General features: G+C 31.7%; 9 protein-coding genes across 9 annotated transcripts; 4 read left to right on the forward strand and 5 right to left on the reverse strand. All coding sequences in view use genetic code 12, as the record gives it.

Moving 5' to 3' along the window:
- Positions 1–11: 11 nt before the first annotated feature.
- On the reverse strand, positions 12–1,555 carry RJT21DRAFT_121743 (uncharacterized protein). Its single transcript, XM_064882198.1, has one exon. It carries the CDS (start codon positions 1,356–1,358, stop codon positions 423–425), a length of 936 nt encoding a protein of 311 aa, XP_064737278.1. The 5' UTR covers positions 1,359–1,555; the 3' UTR covers positions 12–422.
- Positions 1,496–4,180, reverse strand: RJT21DRAFT_121745 (uncharacterized protein). The gene has a single exon (XM_064882199.1). The coding sequence runs from the start codon at positions 4,063–4,065 to the stop codon at positions 1,597–1,599; it is 2,469 nt and encodes an 822-aa protein (XP_064737279.1). The 5' UTR covers positions 4,066–4,180; the 3' UTR covers positions 1,496–1,596.
- A 1,601-nt stretch (positions 4,181–5,781) lies between these two features.
- On the reverse strand, positions 5,782–6,051 carry SOH1 (Soh1p; the record flags this gene model as incomplete). The annotated part of the gene is made up of 1 exon (XM_064885217.1): positions 5,782–6,051. A coding segment is annotated over one exon (270 nt), but the record flags the coding sequence as incomplete, so codon positions are not given.
- Positions 6,052–6,280: 229 nt separating this feature from the next.
- On the forward strand, positions 6,281–6,920 carry DUO1 (Duo1p). The gene has a single exon (XM_064882200.1). The coding sequence runs from the start codon at positions 6,320–6,322 to the stop codon at positions 6,878–6,880; it is 561 nt and encodes a 186-aa protein (XP_064737281.1). The 5' UTR covers positions 6,281–6,319; the 3' UTR covers positions 6,881–6,920.
- PYC2 (pyruvate carboxylase 2) lies at positions 6,921–10,896 on the reverse strand. Its single transcript, XM_064879870.1, has one exon. The coding sequence runs from the start codon at positions 10,589–10,591 to the stop codon at positions 7,046–7,048; it is 3,546 nt and encodes a 1,181-aa protein (XP_064737282.1). The 5' UTR covers positions 10,592–10,896; the 3' UTR covers positions 6,921–7,045.
- A 1,474-nt stretch (positions 10,897–12,370) lies between these two features.
- RJT21DRAFT_3214 (uncharacterized protein) lies at positions 12,371–13,186 on the forward strand (the record flags this gene model as incomplete). Its single annotated transcript, XM_064884161.1, has 2 exons — positions 12,371–12,626; positions 13,137–13,186. The coding sequence occupies 2 exons, from the start codon at positions 12,371–12,373 to the stop codon at positions 13,184–13,186; spliced, it is 306 nt and encodes a 101-aa protein (XP_064737283.1).
- Positions 13,187–13,928: 742 nt separating this feature from the next.
- Positions 13,929–15,605, forward strand: MET4 (Met4p). The gene has a single exon (XM_064884692.1). The coding sequence runs from the start codon at positions 14,096–14,098 to the stop codon at positions 15,377–15,379; it is 1,284 nt and encodes a 427-aa protein (XP_064737284.1). The 5' UTR covers positions 13,929–14,095; the 3' UTR covers positions 15,380–15,605.
- Positions 15,606–18,100: 2,495 nt separating this feature from the next.
- RJT21DRAFT_115212 (uncharacterized protein) lies at positions 18,101–20,491 on the forward strand (the record flags this gene model as incomplete). The annotated part of the gene is made up of 1 exon (XM_064880322.1): positions 18,101–20,491. The coding sequence occupies one exon, from the start codon at positions 18,101–18,103 to the stop codon at positions 20,489–20,491; it is 2,391 nt and encodes a 796-aa protein (XP_064737285.1).
- Positions 20,492–20,795: 304 nt separating this feature from the next.
- On the reverse strand, positions 20,796–22,403 carry JEN2 (Jen2p; the record flags this gene model as incomplete). The annotated part of the gene is made up of 1 exon (XM_064885496.1): positions 20,796–22,403. One exon carries the CDS (start codon positions 22,401–22,403, stop codon positions 20,796–20,798), a length of 1,608 nt encoding a protein of 535 aa, XP_064737286.1.
- Between the last annotated feature and the right edge of the window lie 3,970 nt (positions 22,404–26,373).

Below are 26,373 nucleotides of genomic sequence, written 5' to 3' on the forward strand. Positions count from 1 at the left end.
CCCTTTTTTGACGAAGACAATTATTTATTATTTATTACTTGTTACTTTTTTATTTGTTATAGTTTAAATCATATCGTAACGTGTTGCATTGTTGTAAATTGTTAATTGTTAATTGTTATTCGTCTGTTGTGGTTTACGACCGATTAGTTTAATTTAAACCTAATTTAAATTTATTTTATTTATGTTAAATTTACATACAGTTCCCATCAGCCGTTTGGTGCTTAACATTCAGGTTTGATTGATGCACATATCTTTCTTCTCGTGTTTGTGCACATGACCGTTAGAAGTAAGAATATACTCTATATTGTACTGCTGTACTACTGTACTGCTGTACTACTGTACAGTACTGTAGTGCTGCTCTGCTGCTCCGCTGTTCTGCTCTCTGCACTATTATATATTACCTATAAATTCTATCTTATTACTCATTGATCCTTATTTTTATTACTAACTAATAATCGTGGCACATAATACACAACTGTAACTCCAGCATATCCAAATAATAATCCCACAAACTTCTCTCCAAGAGAATGGAAATAAATATTTGTCATGAATAACATAAACCACCACAATGAGATCAATTGAATAATCACTACATGTGGATTATCAATTATAAAATATAAAATGTCTACTACTTTTTCTGGCACGGATTTATTACTTGTCTTTAATTTATTAATAACATTTTTAACCTCATTTATTAAATGTGTCCATGATTTCCAATATGGTAATGTTTCTAAAAACAAGTATAATGATGAATGAATCATTAAAAATACATGTCCAGATGGATCATGACCTCCTTCCCAATTTCCTCGTAACTTTCTACATGAATATGATGATATGATTGATGATTCAAATCCATTCTCAATTTCTTGAAAGAATTGAATTAGATGAGAATGTTTATGCACCACATCCTTATGTTCAATAACACATTTCCCTCCTGTAAGAATAAATATTTTATCCATTATTGGTAACCCAAAACACCATTGAGTGAAAAATATCCACCAAATTGTAACTAAAACAAATCGTATAATTGCATTTCTCACCTTTATCAGTTTATTGGTTATATTTTTGGATTGTAAAATGCATGCATAAAATAATGTTATCACTAATGTTGTCCATCCCCAACCCTTTTTAACAAATAATTGATTTAAGATATTCTTCTTATCATTGTAATAATTATAAACTTCTTCTTCTGGTGATAGTAAATGAACTATTTTCCCAAGCCCAAAATTAACTACAAATGATATAAAATATAAAAATTCTAATAATGAAATTTTATAGATATGATTTAATCGATTAGAAAATTGACTAATAGCACTAAAATGCTTATCATATACGCCCTTGGTAGATGAAGTTGACATTGCATCTACACAACTAATCTGTTAAGAATCTGAAGGTATACCCTTTAATGAGGTGGCACACATTTTTCCAATCCAACCTTGCCCCAAATTTTAAGTGGTCGTGTCGAATTGAGAAAACTTAACCCAACACTAATTAACTTGACTTCAAATAATTTATTTACTTATAAATATTTATATATATATATATATATATATATCTTTCTATATGGGACTGGATATATCCAGAATGAAATTTGTATTATACACTTACATTAGCTGCAGCTAGTCTAATAATCGGAGATAAAACAGGATTTCTTGCCGATAATGATCCAACCAAAGGAACGACTTTGCAGCCAATATCAACTTTTGCATTCTCTGTAGTTGGACCAAAATCCACAAATGAAACCTTTTCTCTTAGTGCTATTTTTATAACTTCTTGCATCATTACAAAATAAGCTCTATATTTTTTACTTACCTCATGATTTAATCCTTGAATATCAGAAGTAATTGTATCACCTAATCTGAATATAACACAAGAAGCAACTAATTGACCATTGACTTTAAGAAATACAATTGATCTATATTTATTTTCATTTGAGAAATTTCCCAAGTGTGATACAAATTTCCAATGTGGTTTTATTAAAGTATCTGATTGGCCAGTACTAGTTCTTGATTGTGAAATAAATTGATTTAATGTAATTACTTCTTCACAATTTGATTCATTAAATTCAAATGTTTCAACAACTTCACCATGCTCTTCACGGAATACATTATCATGATTTCTGTATTTAACAGCTTTATAATATTGATCAATGGTTTTATTCATATATGGTCTTAAATCAATAACATGTGAATTAGGTAAGTTGATTTTATACCATCCACTCAAGCCAATACCGGGTTCAGAAAAGTCATCTTTATATGTTGGGTCTAATAGCACAGTACACTTTTCATTGGTTTTATTCCATTCATTAATGGAATACATAACTGCAGCACTTCTAGCAACAGGTTTTCTGGTTGAACTACAATAAACTGTTGATCTTTTGAATGGCCAATGGAATCCAAGCAATCCAAACTTTATGCATAATATAGGATATTTAGAGTTCCTGCCAAACCATTTTGATAAATATTCACCAATTTTACCAGGAATTCTTTCTGCTAAATCAAATGAATCTATTATTGTCAACAATGTTAAAGCTTCCGTGCATTTCAAGTCATTATAGAATTTTACCAGGTTCTTTTGTAACTCTTCGATATCTTCCATCTTTTGTTGTTTCGATTTCTTTTTAGCTAATCTCTTTAATTGATTTTTAGATAAAGGTTTGAATTCATCTAAACTTTGTTCTGAAGAACTAGATGTCTCTACAGTATGAGAAAAAACAACTGATTCCTTATCGAATGATTCCCAAGCTTTGGACACAGCAGTGTTATCATAACTCTTTCTTAGAGATTTTGGTTCAGGAATTGATGGATTCTTTTCAAGATCAGCATTAGCATTCTTTTTATTATTCTTATTGTTGTTGTTGTTATTATTGTTATTATTATCCATTTCTGCTCCTTCTTTCTCTGAATTTATTTCTTCTCCCAGATTACAACTCTTAAATACTCTCAATATTTTGAATCTAACTCCATCTATAGTTGAATTATTGGAATAATTTTCCATTAAAGATATTATAGCTTCACCACTAATTCCACTATTGTATCTGTAATTAAGATTTATTAATTTTGACCAGCCTGCTTTTTGTTGAGGTGTCAATGCCAGTAAGTCATATTCTTCCACCACTAAATCCGTGATTGGTTTCCTTCTTCTAAAATATCTTGTACAAGCTAATGACATAAGTCCTAAAATTATAACACAACCATATATAATAGGTAAACTTGCAGGAATATCACCATAACTATTGAGGAGACTGTTTGAGAAACAAAGCATGGTTATAAAACATATAGTAACAAGAGTCAATAATAAACCTTGAAAGATGTTAGATAATGTTAGCATTTTACCCATTAATTCATTTAATCTATTTTCTTCATTTAAAACTCCTCCTAAAATAGCACCATATACCGCTTGACTAATACAGAAACATGAAGTAAAAATATAAAGATTGTGTACTCTCTTAATTGATGAACCTGGATACACATTTATCAAATTTAGATTAATTTGTATTATAGCAATTGCAAAGAGTATTTGAACTAATTGAATTCCAGTAAATAAAGCATACACTGATTTCAATTTTTCTTCCCACCAAAAGGATAATAATGCAATGTCGATAACTGTACATATTACAAAGACTATAACATAAGCAGACTTTTTACTTTCATTTATTTTTAATTGATGAATACTCTTACCAGATGCTAATATGACAACTTTCAAGATTATAATTATAAAAAGAAAAGTCCACACAAGATATCTAAAGTATTTTATAAACCTCATATACTTGGTCCATTTTTTGTTTGCAATTTCCCTCTTTTCATTTATCCTCTCTGATATTAATATCCAAATTATGCAAGCATCTAATATTAAACAACCAAACGAATAAGGAATGGTTCTGGATAATTTCCCACGGAGGAGAACTTGATGCAAAATAACATCTAGGGTATTAAATATGATATTATAAATCACTACTGCAAATTTCAGAATTAATATGGATGGTTTGAATTTCTTAATATTGATATTTTTCAAATTGGATTTATTCTGTAGTAGCTCTAAATTCTTTATATATTTTGCACTCATGTTAGGGGGTTTTTTAAGAAAAAATATAAAATTGGTTTTACTATCAATGACAATAGTTAAAGACTATAAGATATAATATCTATATTGCGATATTAAATATATTAAATAAATTAAAAGTGGATATATTTCTCTATCTTAAACAGGGAAATCCATGTATATATATAAATATATATATATATATATATTTGAAATATTATGCAGCAGAGGCTTTTTAGAGCAATGAGAAAACGGTATCATTTTAGTTAGAAATTTATTGTTTTCCTATCCGGAGAAGCTACATAAGTTAATTATGGATATGTATATTTGAAAGGTTATTAATATCTCTATTTTAATGTGAAGTCACATTTTTGTGATTTACTATGATTGCATTTTCTATTTTGCATGCTCAAAAGGATAAAAACTACCGCTTACATAAACGGTTCCAGTTCGGTCCGTAAGCCAAACTTAAAATATTTATAAAATATTAAGAGATTCCAGAATGGAATAACTGGACAATAGCATTGAATGTTGAAGTTGGGGTTATTAGATCTACGTTTTATTTGTGTGATATCACGGATATTACTAAGATGTTGTCATGGTTAGCCGTTTGTTCCATTAAAAATTTTACACTGGGGTTGCGCGGAAGTTTCAGCCATGTCCTGACTTTACTAAGCTTAGCTTTGCTTTACTTGGCTTAACTTATGTACTATATTAACTTTGATTATTCTTAGCATATGCAATTAGTACTTGTTTGCTATCTATTCAAAAGCTGTTTGATCTTCTACTCAACTTCATTCATTCTATTGATAGAGGTGAAATAACTAAATTTAACTCCCTAGGACTATTTTTAGTTGCACAGCCATTTCGTGCTAAAAATAGAATTAGACTAGTGGACTTAAAGGATTCGCTAATATATTTCTGGTTAATCTCCTTTTCACTCACATGCACCTTTGATGAATTTGGTAAGGCTGCTGTTGTACGCACTTAACCCATTATAAGTAACTATGAAGGCGCAGCCATTTGGAGCCAAAAATAAACTTATGGACGCATTGTTAACTTTACGAGTTGGTGTCTCATCAAGTCCGTTATGCACCATGCATCTCCATGAGAATTGAAACTCCATTATTATTGTAGCTTAATCTATTAAATCTAGTATAGCCCTTATAAATGTGTCAATTATTCATGTAATATACCTATATACTCTAAGTAAATAATGTACGTAAGCGGAATTGTGCCCTAATTAGATAAAGGATTCCGACCAGTAACTGATCTAGGACAAATTCTACATAATTATATTCTTCTACTGCGCCTGAACTGTCATACTTTATTAAGTATAACAAGGCTGATAAGCTAAAGATGAAGACCCCTTTTTTGGTTAAGGATACTTTAGGCGTATACTATGCTTGCTTGTTGCTGTTCTGTTTGTCTGTCTTATCTGTAAGTATAAACCATTCATATATCAGGTTTTGCTTGATCCTCAGCTGCGCCTGAAATTTTTTCATGCTGTATATCTTGATTATCATCAGCACCATTCCTATTTTCAATTGTAATTGTATTAGTATTTGAAGTTTCAGTTTCTAGTGAATTTTCAGGTGTCATTGTAGATGCTGTAATGGTATTAACGTTGTTATTTTTATCACCTACAGTATTAGCTGGAGTAGAATTGGCTACAGGATCAGTTGTGGTTGGAGGTTGTTGTGAGGATAATGGAGTTAATACATTAGAATCAGCATCTTGCCATCTTTTAACCATATCATTCATTAAATTATTCATAAATTCAGGATTAACAATAGATTCTCTGAATTCTTTATTTTGTAATAAAGTTAATATATGTAAACAATTAGGATATACAAGATATTTAGCATATTCTGGTTGAGTCCAATACTGAAGATATTTTAAATAATTTATAAATTTTGGATCTTGAAGATGATTACTTTGAGCTAGATAATTCAAATATTGAATATTACTTAATGATTGAACAAATTCAAGTTCAATCTCCCATCGGGTGGGTAATGCTGTAGATAAATCATTTTCCGGTTCAACATCCACTTGACTCATATTAATTACAGTATCGCTACGAGTTATTATTGATAATTTGTATATTGTCAGTTTTGATAGATTTTGAAAATTCATGCCTATTTCGGAGCATTTGGGGCAGTATGCCGGACTTTTTCTTATTTTCGCTTTTGCGCATTTGTTTATAAACAAACTCATTAATCTTACTATTAATCTTACTATTAACCATAGATAACTGTATAAGTAATAGAGTAGAGATATGTCTGATCATATTAGTAATCCACCTAGTTCTAGTTCTCGAAGTCAGCTGACTTCCAGCACCACCAATCGACAATTGGCATTAGAAAGAGAGCTTGCCCAATTGAATCGAATAAATTCAACTATGGCTAATTTAATTCAAACTATTAAATTTACTAATGGTAATATAGCTAAATTAAATGATGCCAGTGGAAGTACACATGTATTGTTAGATCAATGGATTCGAATACTATCACAAACGAATTTTACTCATGATGTCATTAATGATAAGGTGTGGAAGGGCAATAGAATTGGAGATAATGAAGAAGAAGAAATTGGTGAAGGTGAAGATGAAAGTGATGATTATGAAGAAAAAATTGAGCTTGAACAACAATTATTACGAGAGTATGAGTCGTTAGAGGCCGAGAATGAACAATTGACGAAACGTATAGAGTCTAGAGATAATGATCGTAGTAGTCAACATCATCGTGATAGTGAAGCAGTTAATAAACGTAGGCGAGAATTAGGATTAACTGGTTCAAGAGGATTAGTACCAAAGAGAATACGAAGTGGATATAGGTGATAGTGATAGTAATAGTAATGATAATATAATAGAATTGAATAAGAATATATATATTTATGTATAATAGGTTATATGTATATGAAACTGTAAAGATAAAAAATTTCAACTAACAAATGGAAATAGCGTATTGCAGTAGAATTGAAAGAAGTCATTATTAAAAGAAACTTATTTATGAATACTAGTAATTAAATCATTAGCATCGACTGAATCACCTTCATTAATTAAGATATCACCAATGATACCAGAGACAGGGGCAGAAATTACCATTTCCATCTTCATGGCCGATAAAACGGCAATTGGATCACCCTTTTTAACTTCAGTACCAGATTTTGTTCTAATTTCAATAACAACACCTGCCATTGGTGCTCCAACATCATTTGGTTGAGATGCTTTTGGTCTTGTTTTAGTTTCAATAGATACAGTTTTATCATCAACAGTTACTGATCTCATTTCACCATTTAATTCAAAAAATACTTCTCTTGTACCAGTTTGTTGACTAATTTCTCCAATTGCTAATAATTTTATAATTAATGTTTTACCCTTTTCAATATCAACGGTTAATTCTTGACCAATCTTACAAGGTTTAAGGAAATATCTTGTTGGTAATACTGATAAAACTCCATATTTTTCAACTTGCTTTTTATAAGCTTCAAATACTTTTGGATACATAACATATGATGCAACATCACTTTCTTTAATTGTATTACCATATCTTGAAATTAATTCTTCTCTAATACTTTCAAAATCAATTGGGGGTAAAATTAATCCTGGTCTTGAAGATAATTTTTGTCTTTTATTACCTAAAATATGACTTCTTAATGGTTCAGGGAATCCTCCATATGGTGTACCCATTAAACCTTCCATAAAATCTAATACTGAATCAGGGAAATCTAATTCTCCAGCTAATTTATTAACATCTTCTTCTGATAAATTATTGGAAACCATAAATTGTGCTAAATCTCCAACCACTTTTGAAGTTGGAGTAACTTTAACTACATCACCTAAAAGTTGATTAGCAATTTTATAAGTTTCTTTAGTTTGAACCCATTTAGATCCTAACCCTAATTGTTGAGCTTGGAATAATAAATTAGTTAATTGACCACCGGGGATTTCATGTTGATAAACTTCAGGATCTGGACCCTTTAAATCTGCTTCAAAACATGAATAAAGTAATCTCATTTGAGCCCAATAATTATCAACTTCTCTTACTAATGAATCTGAAAGTCCAGTTTCAATATCACCTTCTAAAGAAGCTAAAATAGCACTAATTGAAGGTTGAGATGTCATACCTGACATACTATTTGAAGCAGCATCAACTACATCAGCACCTGCTTTAGCAGCTGCAACCATAGAAGCAACTCCAGTACCTGCAGAATCATGAGTATGAACATGAATTGGTAAATCAGGATATTTTTCTCTAATTTTGGTAATTAAAATAGTAGCAGCCTTTGGTTTTAAAGTACCTGCCATATCTTTAATACCTAAGAAATGAGTTCCTAATGTTACAATTTCATCAACAACATTTAAATAATATTCTAAATTATATTTTTTACCAGGTAAAAGCATATCACCAGAATAACATACCGTTGCTTCAACTACTCCTCCAGCTTTTTTAACTGCATCAATACCAACTTTCAATTGATCTAAATCATTTAAAGCATCAAAGACTCTAAAAATATCAACCCCATTTTCTTTGGCTTGTAAAACAAATTGATCAATGGCATTATCTGGTAAAGAAGAATAAGCCACTCCATTAGCTCCACGTAATAACATTTGGAATGGAATATTTGGAACTAAAGCTCTTAATTTTCTTAATCTTGCCCATGGATCTTCATGAAGAAATCTCATACAAACATCAAAAGTTGCTCCACCCCAACATTCTAATGAAAATGCTCCATTAAGTGCAAATGCTGTTGTTGGAGCAATATTTAATAAATCAATAGTTCTTACTCTGGTAGCTAATAAAGATTGATGAGCATCTCTCCAAGTTGTATCAGTTAAAAGTGTACCATTAAATTGATGAACCTTTTTAGCAAATATTTCTGGACCTTCTTCAAGTAATACTTGTCTCCAACCACGAGGAATTGGAGTATTTTCAACATCAATTAAAAGACCAGTTTGTGGATCATGAATAGCAGGAATTTCAGCTTCTTCATCTAATTTTGGTACACCAACTTGACCTTTAATTGAAGATCCATTAACTACTAAATCAGCTAAATAATATAATAATTTAGTAGCTCTATTTTGAGAACTAATCATTTGAAATAATGATGGAGTATCATCAATAAATGTTGTCCAACAATTTCCATTAATAAATGTTTCATTAGTTAAAAGAGCTAATAAAAATGGAATATTAGTTTTAACTCCTCTAATTCTAAATTCAATTAAAGCTCTCAACATTTTTCTTCTTGCAATTTCATAAGTTGAACCAGAACAACTACATTTAACCAACATTGAATCATAATGAGGACTAATTATTGAACCAGCAAATCCATTACCACCATCTAATCTAATTCCATTACCACCAGCCGATCTATAAACTTCAATTTTACCAGTATCAGGTTGGAAATTTTTAGATGGATCTTCAGTAGTAATTCTACATTGAATTGCAAATCCTCTAGTAGTAATTTTATCTTGTAAAAGTCCTAATTGTTGTAATGATGCTCCAGCAGCAATTTGAATTTGGGCAGCAACAATATCAACTCCAGTAATTTCTTCAGTAATAGTATGTTCAACTTGAATTCTTGGATTAATTTCAATAAAATAATGTCTATTTTGTTCATCAACTAAAAATTCAGCTGTACCCGCATTTCTATAATTAGCTGATTTTGCTAAAGTTACTGCATCAGTTAAAATTGCATCACGAACTTCCTTTGGTAAATTCTTGGCTGGAGCAATTTCTACTACTTTTTGATGTCTTCTTTGAACTGAACAATCTCTTTCAAAAAGATGAATAACATTACCATAATTATCTGCTAATAATTGAACTTCTATATGTTTTGGTTTATCTAAAAATCTTTCAATAAAACAAGTACCATTACCAAAAGCAGTTTTAGCTTCTGAAGTTGCTCTTTTAAAGGCATCAGCAATATCATCACCTTCACGAACAACTCTCATACCTCTACCACCACCACCAAAAGCAGCTTTAATAATTACTGGATAACCATATTTTTCAACAAATGTTAAAGCTTCTTCAACAGTTTCAATTGGACCTGGAGTACCAGGAACAACAGGAACATTATTTGAAATAGCTAAATTTCTTGCACTAACTTTATCACCAACAGCATCAATAGTTTTATAATTTGGACCAATCCAAGCAATTCCAGCTTCTTCAACTTTTCTAGCAAATTCTGAATTTTCAGATAAAAATCCATAACCAGGATGAATCATATTAACATTATGATGTTTTGCAATATTAATAATTTCATCAATTTGTAAATAAGCTCCCACTGGAGTATATTGACCCTTTTTACCAATAACATAAGATTCATCAGCTTTTAATCTATGCATTGATAATCTATCTTCATGAGAATAAATAGCAACAGTTTGCATAGAAAGTTCATGAGCAGTTCTAAAGATTCTAATAGGAATTTCACCACGATTTGCTACAAGAATTTTATTCATTGGACCAAGAACAGTCGAATCTCTTCTCATTTGTTGAAGACGAGTCGACTCATCATTGGGAGGATTTATAATTGCAATTGAAGCCATATCAACAACAATTCACTTCAATTCAATTGACAGTAAGTTAAGTATGTTGAATATAAATTTTGAAGGGGAATTAATTTGAAATAAAATAAAATATTAAAATATTAAATTAAATTAAATTAAATCAAAGAAATTAAAACCCGATACTTTAATTAATTTTCAAACCCCCGACACAAATTTGAATTTGAGGGTGGGCGATAAGTAGCGAGGATGGTTGTAGCGGAGCGATGAGTTGAGGAGGTTAATTTCCAGACGAGCGAAAAAGATACGTTAGTGAGTTTTGACACACTGTCAGTTAAAGTTCAATAAATATAGTTTAGTATATAGATATAGTATTACTTAGAGTGATTTCTACAGTATTTATACTCATCTAGTTGATCTCCAGACTTTAAGAAAATTTTTCACCAATTGCAAATGAATCATTTTGTATTGATTATGATTCATTTAACCGGGGGAACTGGTGCTTTTTGACTATAGCACTCCGACGCCGAAAACGCACGGAAATTCTAAGCAACAGAGCTGTCCGACATAAGAAAAAAAAAATAATCATGATATAATTTGAAAAACAATAAAAATAGTACAATTGAATTAAGAATTAAGCTCTGTTCATTGTTGTTAGATTGAGTCATGGAGTTATAAGAGGTTTAATATTGCAGTAATACTTTTGTAATTTCAGTATAGTTAACCAAATTGATTGGCTGAAGATTGTTTTTCTTTGGCTAATTAATTAATTATTTATTAATTATGTTAAATTTGTGACAGTGTTTTTATACTTGAGTCATTTAGAAACTCCGAAAAGTCACAAAGCTCTCCACGAGCTGAGCCATTTCCCTGGCCTGGCCTGACCTGGCCCGAATGTACTGGGGAGTGGATTGGTGAGTATATAGTGAGTTGTCTAAGTTTGTAATATTCTTGGGTTACCATTCGGTACACTGAATTTGTTTACTGAGCAATAATCTGCTACTATTAATTAGTGTTATCTATAATTGTCTTCTGATCGGATCTAACAATAAAATTAATTTAAATAATAAAATTAATTATTAGACTAGTTGCTCGCCACGTGATTTTCAATCGCAATCAATCGCTGTCTCCTTTCTCACTATCCTCTGTTAAAGTACGCTGCTTTACGTACTTTCTTATGCTTATTGGTAGAGACACTCCCATTTTTGCGGTCCGTTAATCTCTAACAGTTCCTCGGCAGTGAGACGTTACATTTTTTTCTCGTAATAAGGAACTCCAAATCCGAACGGCCTTTAATGTCCGACCCGCTATCGTTCAGTTCCTCCTATCCATATATATATAATGGAGGGGAAGATTGTAATAGATTGCAATTAAGTTTTTTTAACTCCTAAATCCATTTTTCTATTACAACTATATTACCTCTACTTTCTCTACAACTATCCTAAGTATATAAGAGCCACCATCAACCAATCTATATATACTTTGAAGTAATTACAGGGTCAAAATTCGTAATAGATCCTTGCCAATCCTTTAATAAGGTGGTACGATTACTACTTCATACTGTGGTTAGGCAGTTACGAAAGTGCGAACCTCCTGATTTTTTTTTCGCGCTATCTGTAACCACTAACCACCCCTCTTCTTTAAAGGAGATAAGTTTACTAGAATAAAATTTTTCACGTATATTCTGATTATAAATATATTTCTGTATTCCCTCTAACCCGATTTCAATAACATATAAATCGATTGAATTCTTTTGATTTCTGCTATTGAAATATTACCATTATAATACCAATAACAATAACAACTAACAATTTATATACAATGTCTTTCAGATCTTTCTCAACTTCAATTATTCGCCAATTCGAATCTAAATCTTATTATGCTGCTAAATTAGTCAAGCCAGCTGCTGTTAATACTGGTGCTACTACTAAAATCGTAGCAACTCCTGCTCATCAACTTAAGTGGAATCCAACTGACGGTAATTCATTCCGTTCATTTGCCGAGTATAGATTAAAGGTTTCTAATCAATCCCCCTTAGCCGTTAGATCAGGTAATTATATTTCTGTGTCATCAGTCGGTCATAATTAAGAAGCTTATACTTAATTATTGTCTATTACCGAGTCACGTGGTTCATGCGCGTGATGAGAAAAATACTGCAAAAATATAATGATGATACATGTTAATTATGGGGTCTTTTGGTTTATTATAAAAATATATTGTATACTTTATGTGTAGGTTGACTAATTTGCCAGTCAAATGAAGGTTATACACACTCGAGTCAATTCAATTCACTTCTCTTCTCATTTCAGTTCTTTTTTAGTTGATTTTAGTTCGCTTATACTTCCAGTTTAGATTACTTTTTATTATATAGCTTATTAATAAAATAAAATCACATTTAAATCAAAATTGATATAATGTAGCAATAGCAGCTGAATCCTTAATGATGATGTGTTTCGGACCGGCTGATTCGCATTTATAGTCCGATTTCCTTTGTGATTATTCCTTTGCTTATTAATAGAAGAGGGGTTGCATAATACATATACTGTACACATTTCTACATAGTATAATTAAGCAGTTAAGGTTTAAGATTTGGTTGATAAGATAAAATCATTAGCTGATAATTTCTTACCATTATAGTTAACAATACCATTGGCAACTTTGACATATTACTTCATTCCAGTTCGGAACAGTTTACAGTATTGTTAGTTGTCAAGTCAAGTATTATCCAGATACCTATAACCTTATCCATATCCCTTCCTGTACCATTATTCTCTTATACTTGAAGCTATTAACCCACGCATCCTATTTTAAACTAAAGCGCCTTGTAACTTGGCGCAAAATATAAGGACGCATGTACCTGATTAGGCAAGTCTATACTTATAAATGCTCGATGAGTGTGACACACGTGACATGAGACAGTGTGGAGACCAAAACAAATAACATATTATTTGAGAAAGTCACGTGGCATTGTGTTATCAAATTCAAGTTTATACAAGTTTTATCTACTGCAAATCATTAAATTCTATATATATAACCTGTTGTGGCATAATTATAATTGTGGATAATAAGGATTAAAGGACTCGTACTGTGTATAAGCTGTAATATTATTATTATTATTGTTGTATGGTGAAAATTTATATGTATATATGAATAACCTTGACTCTTTAGTACTATTAGGTACCATTATAAAATTATACCCACACAAATTCATTTACAACCAATAAGCTAAAAGGTTAAGTAACGGAATTGTTTTACTATACCGGTGAAATAAGGAGAGTCATAATATAATAAGAACAATAATTATTATAATTATTATTTATAAATTTCTTTTTCATATTCTTATATATACTTTTGTAATTTTTCAATTTTCACTATCCTTGTGAATATCAGTATTTATATTATATTAATATAGCTTGTTGGATTTAGTGGTTAATAGTTTGACTAATCATTAAGATCATTAACCACTACGAGAAGAAAAAACAACAACCAGTTGTAAAATACGCAACTTTGATTCACAAGGTATAGCAAAAGCAATATATTTACAAGATGAGTGATCTAAATCATTTTGAATCTTCAAGTCATCATAACCACCATTCTCAACAAACGTCTTCGGCGTTGTTAGAACAATTGGTATATATTGATACATTTATGAATAGTAATGGTGCTGGTAATGGTGGAGGGTCTACTGGAGATTTAACCCCTAATTTGGATATAGATGGACAATTATCAATGGATTTGGCCGCTTTTGCTGATGATTCATTTATCTTTCCTGATGAAGATAAACCAAAACATGGAAGAGGAGGTCATGATGATGATGATGATGAAATGGATTTGGATGCTTTTGGTAATGGTGATAATAATCATAATAATCATGATAATGGTCACATAAAGAGTGAAGGTGAGGATCCTTTATTATCAAGTAATTTGGCTTCTTCAACTGATAGTTCTCCAAATTTTCAACATCTTAATGGAAATAACCATCACCAACAACAATTACTTCAACAACATCAATCTCAACAACTTCATCATAATCCTTCACAATTAGTTCTATCAAATACATTCAATAATAATAATACTACTACTAGTAATTCTGGTAATAGTAATAGTAATGGTCACAGCGTTCTAGATGATATTAATATATCAAAATTACCAAAATTCCCTGTACCACCAGGAGCTAAAAATTCTTTGGTTAGTGCTGGTTTATCTCAAAATCAAATTGATTTACTTAGTGCATTAATTGCTCAACACCAAACAAGATTAGGTAATCCAATACCGGGATCTTCCTCTTCAAATTCTAATTCTAATAACAATGGCGATTACACTCCACAATTAATAAGCCAAAACTTTAATTCTCCAGTCAGACAACATAATCAACTTCAATCTTTCAGTAGTACAAGCACAAATGAAGATGCCATAGTTAATGGCTCTAATGGAACAACAGGGGCACTTTTTAATGATAGTCCCGTATCCATGACATCTTCGACAACAACTTTACAAGCATCGCCTAGTTTAACTATAAAATCTGATGACACTTTCTCACTTAAAGATCAGTTATCAGGTGGTTCATCGGGTGGATCTCATTCTGCTGAACTTGATAAACGCCGTCGCAATACGGCTGCTAGTGCGAGATTCAGAATCAAGAAGAAACTCAAAGAAAAGCAAATGGAACATCGTATATTCTCCCTTAATGAAACAATTAAAGAATTTGAAATTAAAATCCAACAGTTGGAGATGGAGAATAAACTTTTGAGAAATTTAATTATTGAAAAGGGGAGTCAAAAATCAGATAATGAGTTGAAATTATTACGTGAACGTGCTAAGCTAAACTGAAATTATATACTACCGAAACTAATAATTTATGACTTCTATGAACCTTTAACAACAAATTTGTATTCTGGGAATACTTTTTAGATTTACTTCCTACTATTTTTACTTTCTTATACATAGGTACATATATTTATTCATTTCATACATTGTATATTTAATACATACTTATTAAAATAATAAAAGATTTTATTACTTCGCTATATTTGAGTGAATGTAGAGAATAGTTTTATTGCAAATTTTGAAAAGCCCCTAAAATGTTGACAGTATTTCTTATCTGGTGGCTCAAATGATATTGGTGGTCTGTATTTTATGGGGATGTAACGTGCAGTTTTTAAATATATGAAGTGAAGTCATAAGACATAGAATATAATTTGGAGGTCGATACATAAAGACTGGATTCTTCTCTTCTGTCATAAAAAAATTGCAGGTATAACTGTATTGTTATCTGCCATATAACAAGACTCAAATGGATTCATTTTTTGCAATTTTCTGTCACGGCCATCATTTCCAAATTAGGGAACTCGTCCAGGGGGGTCGTGTACTTCGGAGTTCTAGCTATAAAATAAAAAAGGTTAAAAAAAAAAGAATAAAAAAAAAGAATACAAAAATTAATGGATGTGTTGATCATATTAGATTATGTTTATTGTGTGAATATCGTAAGAGGTCGTCTTCCAGACGTCTACAGTTTGTGATACAGATTAAATACAAATTCAAAAGAATTAGTTCACTCATTCTGTTGGCGTTATTTATGTTTCTAAGCCGCTTTGTCGATCGTGCTATATATATGCACAGTTGCAGTTTTAATTTTTGTTATAATTACCATTTTATCAATTTCATCAATTTCATCAATATATGAAACAAAGATGATAACGGTAGAGTTGGTATTTTAGCCATATGTCATACCATCTTATTCTAATTTATTTATTAAAATTTCAGAACTCTAACTATCAGGTGAATGACTCTAATCGGCTTTTGATTATGATGGGTGAAATGTAAAATTAAATTGCCGCTTAAATTGATTTGATGAAGTGGTTTTTGTACATATTATTTCATATGTGAAAAGTCTTATGCGAAACTCTATTTAATTTTGTATCCCATATTTGCTTCACTTTGAAATTATAACTCTAAGCATGAATTCATATAGTTCATCATAAATGTAACGGTTGATATGGAAGTAATCGAATGATAATGTATATTGATCTATATTTTAATGTTTGTCTTCGATAAATTGGATTAACAAAATAGTTTTTTTTATAATTTTTTATTTTGTTTTGGCTTTGTGATTACTTGCTATTATAAGCAGTCTTGGACTATGGATTTCGACTTATTTAGCAGATACTTTTAATAGGTTATTCACTGCTAAATTTTCCTCATAATGAACCATGACGTATACCACCAAATAATTTGACGTAGCTGTAAAAACTTCATTGAATGTACGAGTAAGATAAATCGCATATTTGCCGCTTGAATTGACGAGTTGGAGATATTAATGTCTTACATTAATTTCTTCAATGTTAATCTTTACCAGAAAAGAATTCATTCCAACCATTCAATAGTATATCTATGAACTAACCATGTTTATAGTGGCATTAGAGAAAGAGAGGTATTTAACTAATCAGTTTCATTAAATTTATTGCAATATAGTCACAATAAACTATACCAACAACCAAACAATTTGAAAGCTGTTGAAAATTTTTGCAATCAGATATATTTATTCTACTTATTACCCCCTAGGCATTGAATTGAGTTAATTGGACTAATTAAAATAATAGCATTAATGACAATATAAATAATAAAGTTTAGTAGCATATTTGGCATTGTCTGTTCTGCCCCTATCAAACAAAATCCTAATCAACGGAAAAAGGGGGTGAGATTTTCGTCGCTCTAAAAAAAAATTAAAAAATATATTTCTCAATAAATAAAATCATTTCTATCCCCAAATTTAAATAAAATGGCTTTTAAAGTTGAAAGGCAGAGGATAAGCTCCCAAATTGATATTGGCCCCATTAATAACTATAAAATTTGCATTTTGAGAGTGGTAGAAACAGCTACATCTCATTTCAGCTTCAAATTAGTTTGTTTATCATAACTTCTCATTAAGTTAACGAAGAAGACTATCGTATTCATATTCATCGTAAATCCCTAGTATTTTTGTATATTCCCCCTCAAGAGACATTAACTTATTTTTTAATATTTTTATTTTTTAAAAATTAATCCATAAAATTTTTTTTCTTCTAGTTCGTGTTGTTTTTTCTTTCTGTCTGTCTGTTAGGTGAAAGTTATTAAATCAAATATTTTATAATTACCCTTTAACTTTAATCATCCAATTCATTTCAACTGACGTTTGTCCATCAGATATACCAACACCATATTTATTGAGTATATCGAATCTATCAGGATATTAAACATAGGCAAGTGATATTTTTCAATTTATAAGGAAAGAAAAATAAAATAAATAAATAAATTAATAAATTCACGGTTTATTGAGGGGACCCCAACTGTGAATCAATCAATCACATTAAAGAAATGGTTTCTACCAGATCAACCAATAGTGGAATTACGGCCATAGAATTGGCAGAGAACGGGAAATCCATCAAAAAGGTAACAGCCATCAAAAAAGGTAGAGGACGTCCAAGTAAGCCAAGGTCTTTAAAGGATGCTGCCAAACAAATTAAGAAGGAGGATAAGAAACAACAGAAACAAGCAATAAAGGAGGGAACGATTATGCCCACCCCTTCAAATGTGAAAGTATCGAAAGTTAATGATGCTGCTCCTGTTAAGAGTAAAAGTTCTGTAGTTTCTCAGGGTCCTCCAGTTCCAGTAAGTATACCAGATATAACAAATGAAGTGGCTAAGGAAGTTAAGGTTGAAAGAAGAGGTAGGCCAAAGAAAATACTGGTTGATGGTAAACCTTCCAAATCCAAATATGTGAAAAAGGCATTAAGAGTAAATGCTAATCCTGCTATATCAGGTGAATCACTTGATGGTAAAGTTGTGAAGGAACTCAAAGTTTCAAAGGCAAAGGCAAAGACAGCAGCAAAATTAGCAGATAATAAAAAATCCAACGAAATCTTACCCTTGATTAGAAAGGATCCTCGAGGTAGAAAGAGAAAGCATCCATTGGTTCAATCATCGAATGAAGTAGGATCATCGTTGACTTCTATTATATCAAATCTGCCTGTATCTCCCGGCTCATATATCGCATCAGAAGGTTCAACTGCACCTTCATCCGCTGATTCGAAACCACTTGATTTATCAAACATGTCAGTAACTTCATTAACAACCATAACTAGTCCTTCACCATCAGGTGATGAAAGTGGACCCCCTATTAAAAGAGCTAGAAAGCAATCGAATATAACATCAATAATATCTCAAAGAATAGATGATGATGAATATCCTCCCACAGAAGAACGTGTAGCCACAGAAACAATCCCTAAAACCAGAAGGAAATATAATATTGATCGTGATAATATCAAAATAAATAAAAGAATAATGAGTAAAGATACTCATCAAGTTATTAGAATGTTTAAGAAATTCGATAATGAAGTTTTAACAAACCCTGAAGCAAAACAATTATTATTATCTTTAGGATTTGAAACTAGAAAAAGATATATAACAACTTTCAAACATTTCATGAGATTCTGTTGCTCAAAGAATTTAGAGAACTTTTTTGTAACTGGTGAATTAATGAAACAGTTTTATGAAGAACAGTTCTCAAAGAGTTCAAGTGATAATCCCATTATACGATTAAGAAAAATGGATCCTGCTTTTAGTAAATTGCAAGAAATTAATTACTTGGTTTATAAATTGCCATTTAAAGAAATCCCTAATCGACAAGTTGCATTTAATTATTTGTTGTATACTGAAGCCGGATATTCGAATCAGCAGCAGCAGCAGCAGCAGCAGCCATTGGACCAGCAACAGTCACTTGCAGAAGCTGAAAGTACTGGACCCGATTCAGAACAACAGTCTTCTGCCAGTCCCAAATCAAATATAAAACCTCCTTCAGCACCTCCACCTAAAAGGACTAGTAAATCTAAAAAGAATAATGGATCTAGTACTGCCAGACTTCCACCAGCAGAAATCCCAGCTGAATCATCACGCGTACAACCCATTGCCATTGCTGGTCCACCATCTGTTCCACCACAACATGATGCAGGTAGAGAAAGTAGTCGTCGTGTAATAGCGTATCCTCATAGGGTACTAGAAGAAGAAGGGAGTTATGTTATTCCTCAACAAAATCATGATCCAAGATTACTTCCTCAACCAATTCCTCCTCAGCCTATAGCACCACCGCCAGTAGTAACAATGCCACATCAACAACCACTTCAACAGCTGCCACTTCAACAACATCAACTGCCTACCAATCAACATCCGCCACCGATTCAACTTCAACTCCAACAACAAATTCCTCAACCAGTTCCAAGCAGAAGAGCACTCAGGAAAGAATTGATTCTGAATATCAAGAATCAATTTGTAGATACAAGATCTGAAATTCTTAAGAATATTACCGATTCTTTGACTTATATTAATGGCTCTCATCAATTGAACATGCAAGATATTGTTGGTAATTATGGATTTCTTTATCAACAGATCAATCGTAGTCTAGAGAATTATAGTGTATATTTGGATCAATGCTTGAAAGTGAATCCTTCGTCCAATGGATTTAGAATGATCGAAGGAGCTTATCAACAAGCTCAACAGATTCCTTTATATCAGCAACCAGGATTAATTAATACACTCATGCCACCACCTCAAGGATTGCAAAATGTTCGCCCTCCTGTTTTGGATATGAATCATGACATATATACTGTTTATGAAATCATTGAAGAATGGTATGTAATTGCTCCTTCAATCGAATACAGATTGAATAGTTGGGGTGAATATTGGATTAAAGATGAAATTGATCATGAAGCTTATTTAGATCGTAAATCCATTGTACATTTTGTAGAAAGATTAGCTAATGAATTGAAAGAGGATAAATTCCGAGTGGCTAATATTTGTGATAGATACATTCATGACAAACTGGTTCTTGAAGAGTTCATTACAGAGATCGAGTTGGATGAAGATGACTTGTTTAAGAGGCTTTTACGTTATAGGAAACGTAAAGGTTAGCTCTGTGTATAGTAAATTGTATTTAAAAGTGTTAATATATGTATTATATAGTTGGGTTTCATTGGTAGCGCCACATCCATCTCCATATCCATCTCCATCTACAGTTGTAATATTAACATATAATGACATATACTTCAGCTATCCCAGATAACACGAGCATTAAAGAAGTAAAAACTATCAATAATTAAACTAATCATGATTTTGCAATTTTGCAATTTTGCAATTTGCATTTTGCATTTTGCAACTAATTAAAAGAAAAGAAAAGAAAAGAAAAGAATTATAAGAAATCATTAATTAAACAATGTTATACTTTTTGTTCAACATTGACTACTTCTTCATGTTTAGCATTAGCCTTAGTATTTTCAAGTGAATAATCATCATTATCACTAGTCTTCTTACGTTCAAGATCATCATCTAAGTCATCTAATCCTTCTTCATCATAATAGTCATCTCTTTCAATACCCAAGTCAGCACCTCTGTTTTCTGGTCCAAGGAATACAATCAACATTAAATATAATGTAACAGCAGCCATAAATATAGCCATGGTCTTACCATAATTATAAACTCCCTTACCAGCTCCTGCAATAGGAAATCTTTCTCCAATAGTAGCTTCGATAGTAGAAGATGCAGAAGAAACTAAATTACCTAATTGATAAGAAGTACCAACAACTAAAGTACGGAATTGTGGTGGTGATAATTCACTTAAGTGGATTGGAGCAATACCCCAAGCACCTTGGACACCCATTTGGAAGACAAAGACAGTTCCAGCATTAGGTTTGAAACCCCATGGATAAATCATGACACCGGTTAAGACACAAGCACAAATGATACCAAATCTTCTTCCAATAAAAGTAGACATATGACCGAAAAAGATACCACCAACAAGAGCACCTAAGTTAGCACAAACATTAGCAACAGTTGATCTATCAGCGGAGAAATTAAATTGTTTGGTAAGCATAGTTGGATATAAATCTTGAGAACCGTGAGAAGAAAAGTTGAAACCAGCCATCATAAGAACACAGTAAATCAGAATTAACCAATATTGTTTAAAAGCTTTTCTAGCTTGAGATTTTAATTCTTTCATTTTTGTCTTTCTATCAGATTCAGCTTCTTGCAGGATTCTTTCTTGTTGTTTAATGAATGAATCAGTTTCTGGAGTAAAGAATCTCCAGACAATGAAAATGACAGAAACACCAGCTGAGAAGAACATAATATTTTGCCATTTTCCTGTAGTATCAACAATAGCTCTTTGGAAAACCACGGCTAAAAGATAACCAAAAGCGTAACCTTCTTGGAAAATACCAGACATAATACCTCTAGCATTACGAGGAGCATCAGATAAGGCTTCAGCAGCACAAATACCATAAAGACCACCCATAGCAATACCGAATAAAGATCTAACAGCCAAGAATTCTTTGTATGTGGTTATGAAACCAGTACCAATTTGAATTACCGATAAAAGCAATAAATTAATTATGTATGGCCATTTTCTACCTTTTGTATCACCAACTAACCCGAATAAGACAGCACCAACAGATCTGAACATTAAAACTAAAGTTAAACCCCAAGAAACATCCTTGACCGTAACATTTAAATCGGCTGCAATATTTGAAACATTCAAAGAAATAGTGAAATAATCTAAGGCATCCCAAGTCCAAGCCCAGAACCCAATGAAAAAGAAATTCCATTGTCTCAAAGAGACTTCTCTTAAAGATTTAAATGGATTATAGACGTCAGACCATTCATATTGAGATAATTCTTCCCTACTTGGAAATAAAGTAGTTGGTCTAGATAAGAAATAATTAGCGATAGACTTAGTAGTAAAAACAGGAGGTTTGACGATATGTTTATTATGGTCTTTAATTTCTGACTTAGAAGTCACGATAGAATGAAGTGAATGAGCTGCAGTCATATTGTCAAACAATTATAATTCAAAGTTGATCACTAATAGAAAAAGAAATAAGTTAATTTGAAAACAAATAAAGGAATATCAAATCTTTTTATATGAAATTTCATAATTGTTGTGTTTGCCCGTTTACTTGCTAGATTGTTGAACTAATAAAATACTGGTCAGAGATACAATAACTTACTAGTATGACAATAAGATCATATCACAAAAGTGTGGGGGAAGCAAAAAAAGAAATGGTACTCCGAACTAAAGAAGTTTAAAATAGAAAATTAGTCGGACCCACTTTATTAATTAACCATTTACCCCACCACCAAGAAACAGATTGATGATATAACTTAATAACAAAGTTGCGGTTTCGCTCCCGGAGTTCAGAGATGTTCTGCATTGTTAGCTTGAAAAAATGCAATCAATAAGTGTTATTTTGAATACGATACTGTCAAACATACTGGGGAAAATTTTTTTGATTTTTCTCTTGGGGGTTGTAGACTGCGCATTTTTGACTGGAACCATTTCTAAATAATAATTTAAGAAATTTGCGCGGCGGCATGGGCGGTGGGGTAGTGGTCAAATAGTCCTATAGAACCTTATAAGTGTTGAAACTAACTATAAGAAATTTATACTAGTTTAGGTTTGTGTAACGGAGCCGGAAAATACCTTATAACTGTATAATTTCTTCAACATTATGAACTAATCCAACTGGTAACAATAATGATGGAAATTAGGCTACTGGCGCATTTTTTTTATCGTAACCCCCAAAAGCCTATGTTAAGCCGTGGATATTGCGAGTAGTTCCTTAATCAGAAAAAATTAGTTATTAAAGCCTCGTACAAATCAAAATGACTCAAACCTTTTATGTTTTACTCAGGTGAGCTTAACTATTCTCCTATTGTTTGTTACAGGACAATCTAAGGTTATTTCCCCTTCTTCACTTTGCGATTGCGGGGCAGGGTCAATGTCAAATCTTAATTTTATTACCACAAGTATTCCTTATTCGAAATGAAATACGCCTCATTAAGAAACCCGAGAATGTTGTACGCGGCATTGAAAAAATAAAAAGAAATATAGTTCGCTCGATTATACTTGCAAAATAATAAAATTAGAATTTTGCGATTGAGAAATCACTTTAAGATAGGTTTTGGGCACTGGTCTTTTATGATAACTTGACCTGATGTCGGTTAATATCGGGTCATTGCGATGGTTAGATTTTTTCATCATGTACTGGGATAAGATATTATTTACCGGACTTTCGATTACAAAACTATAAAATTCATAATAATTTAGCCGCATCCTTTTTATTTCATAAAATCTTGGAAAGATAATTAACGTTTTGTTCCTTTTTAATGTTCCGTGAATATCCTTCGTCGTACCCCACCTCCCTATGAATAAACATCTATGAATTAGCTTTATAACCCTGAATATAAAATAACTTTTTGTTGAGTTCTCACTTCGCTGATATTTGTCCGAGTAAGTTATCATCCCTCATTACCCCATAATTTTAGTTAACAGTTGCATACAAAATAAGTAGTACGTAAAATTTTAACATTTATATAATTTCTACTCGTGGATATATGTACACCTAAGCCTTTTCTGGAAATTTCATTATTCAAATTTAGGCTGCAACTATAATTCTTGGTTAATACTTCCCCATTCACGATTTATGATAAACAATAAAAAAGGGTGTTCATAAAGTATAATAACACATTGCCTTATCTCTACTGCGGGTGAATAGATGTCTTGTGCTCGTTTATAAAGATGAATAAACACTGACTATTGTGTATCCTCAACTACACACGATTTTGATTTCGATTAAGTATAATATCTCCCGATAAACAAAATCAGTGTTTAAATTACACATTCCAGTGCTTTGTGTATCCCCATTTTGCATCCGATATCCTCCTGGGTGTTTGCTGTTCCGTACATTGCCCCTCTTCTTTCTTGTGTCTTGGACATTACATTATCTTTTTCTCAATGATATTCGATACCCTTACAGTACGAGTGGGTGCAAATAAGTTGATCTTACAAATAACCATAGCATGTGTTGTCTTAGTGATACAGTGTTTCTCAAACCATTGGCGCACCTCTGAAATCTGAATGTCGTCCTACCTAATAATTTTTTCGTGCAGGAGTTAAATTGTCGTGGATTAACCGTTACTTTCACGCAATACGGTTCATCTCCGACATTCCAATAATGTCGTATCTAGTTACACTACTACTGATACTCTTTATTGTCACTAATCTTTATACCATTTATATTCCCTCATATCAATTATGTATGTATCGTATCGATACACTACTCCTTAATTTCCGCTAACTATTTAAGTAAGTTGGTTTCCTCCTCCTTTAGGAAAAGTTAGGTTTTTATACTCTATCAAACATATACGCTATCAATTATACTATTAATTCACTATCTATCCTAAAGCTCTATACTATTTGGTCAAATCTACTACATTAACCAACCCCTTCCGTAGAGTAATTGTTAACTTACTCAACCTCTGTCTTCACTCTTGTTACAAAACCAAACCCCCATATTCTACAGTCACAGTAATAATACTAGTCTTCCCATTAGAGACAATATTACACCGAGTGCGACAAAATAATACTCACAACAATTTGATTTGGTACGGAACATAATTTTGTTCGTGTATATAGTGGTGTTTAGCCACATGCACGACATATGCAACTCATCTATTAGAAGATGCAAATATTCTATTAGATATGTAACTAATTTATTAGTTACGGCGTTTTGGTTATTACCAAAATGCTTTGTTTCTACCTTAGTTTCTATATAAAGAGGGTCTTATTCCCATGTAATTTGTATATATGTTTTATAGAAATTGACGGTCCATATTAGTAAATCAGTGTACTGCCTGCTATATACCATATACAGGAAAGTGATCAAACAATTATATGGAACTGTGAAGAAGAAGAACTCACTGAGAAAAAGAGGGAAATACTACATACAGTATTTTTCACTACACCTGAATGTCGTACCTTTGAATATAATATTATCGCTCCTTGGAGTAATATAATAACGCTTTTGCCTAATATTTAATTCGGTACTTCAATATCTGAATATCGTTATACAATTAGCATATATACCATAGAGTAAACTAAGCTCATTTTGTTTTCTGCGCTGTAAATATTTCTCTTTGGAAATTCGTCAAAGTCGCCTTTTAACAATGAAATCTCATAGTTAAGAAGTTGTAGTTGGTATTTGATCAAACGAAATAATTTATGACCTAAGAACGATAAAATATTATAAGAAACTGCGATAATTGAACATCCAATAGTACGACAATCAAGCTATCACTGAGAGATATTTGTATGGTTAGGTCATGAAATAATTTTTATTTACACTATGATAAACGTATAGTTAAGAGAACGATAATACTGTATTAATACCTCTCCAAGATGACACTCACATTTTGGGATAAAACAAGGAGAGGATAAAATTTCACTCCTTGGATAAGCCATAAATACCACCAAACTATGAACAATTAAACATCAAGCAGCGTCAATTATTGTGCAATGGTCTAGATTAATAAAGGGGGCAACGGTAATTAGCTTTCACTAGCTTGCGCAGTTTTATAAAATACTGCTCGTATTCATTTTTGCCTGTTTGAGACACCAATACTTGCACGAATCGAAAAATTTACTTCACCAGCTGGTAGTGACGATTCCACTAGTGGTTCATAAAACTCAGAGTTTGAGGTATTTATTTCTGATTTTAAAACTACCCATTATTAGCGGGATCGCAAATTTAATGAGGCCTCCCTAGCATTTCGTTTTATAGATATTGCGACATTGGGCAGAGGTGCGATATTGCTTTGAGAAACACTGTACATTAATACTCACAACAATATGATATGGTAGGGAACATAGTAATACCGAAATAATGTACAAATTGTTATACTTAAATTAGCTAAGGCATTCAATTAACAGATTGATTGTATATATATTCAACAACAATATA

This window comes from Scheffersomyces amazonensis (genome assembly GCF_036850825.1).
Source record: "Scheffersomyces amazonensis strain UFMG-HMD-26.3 chromosome Unknown RJT21scaffold_5, whole genome shotgun sequence".
Classification (NCBI taxonomy): domain Eukaryota; kingdom Fungi; phylum Ascomycota; class Pichiomycetes; order Serinales; family Debaryomycetaceae; genus Scheffersomyces; species Scheffersomyces amazonensis.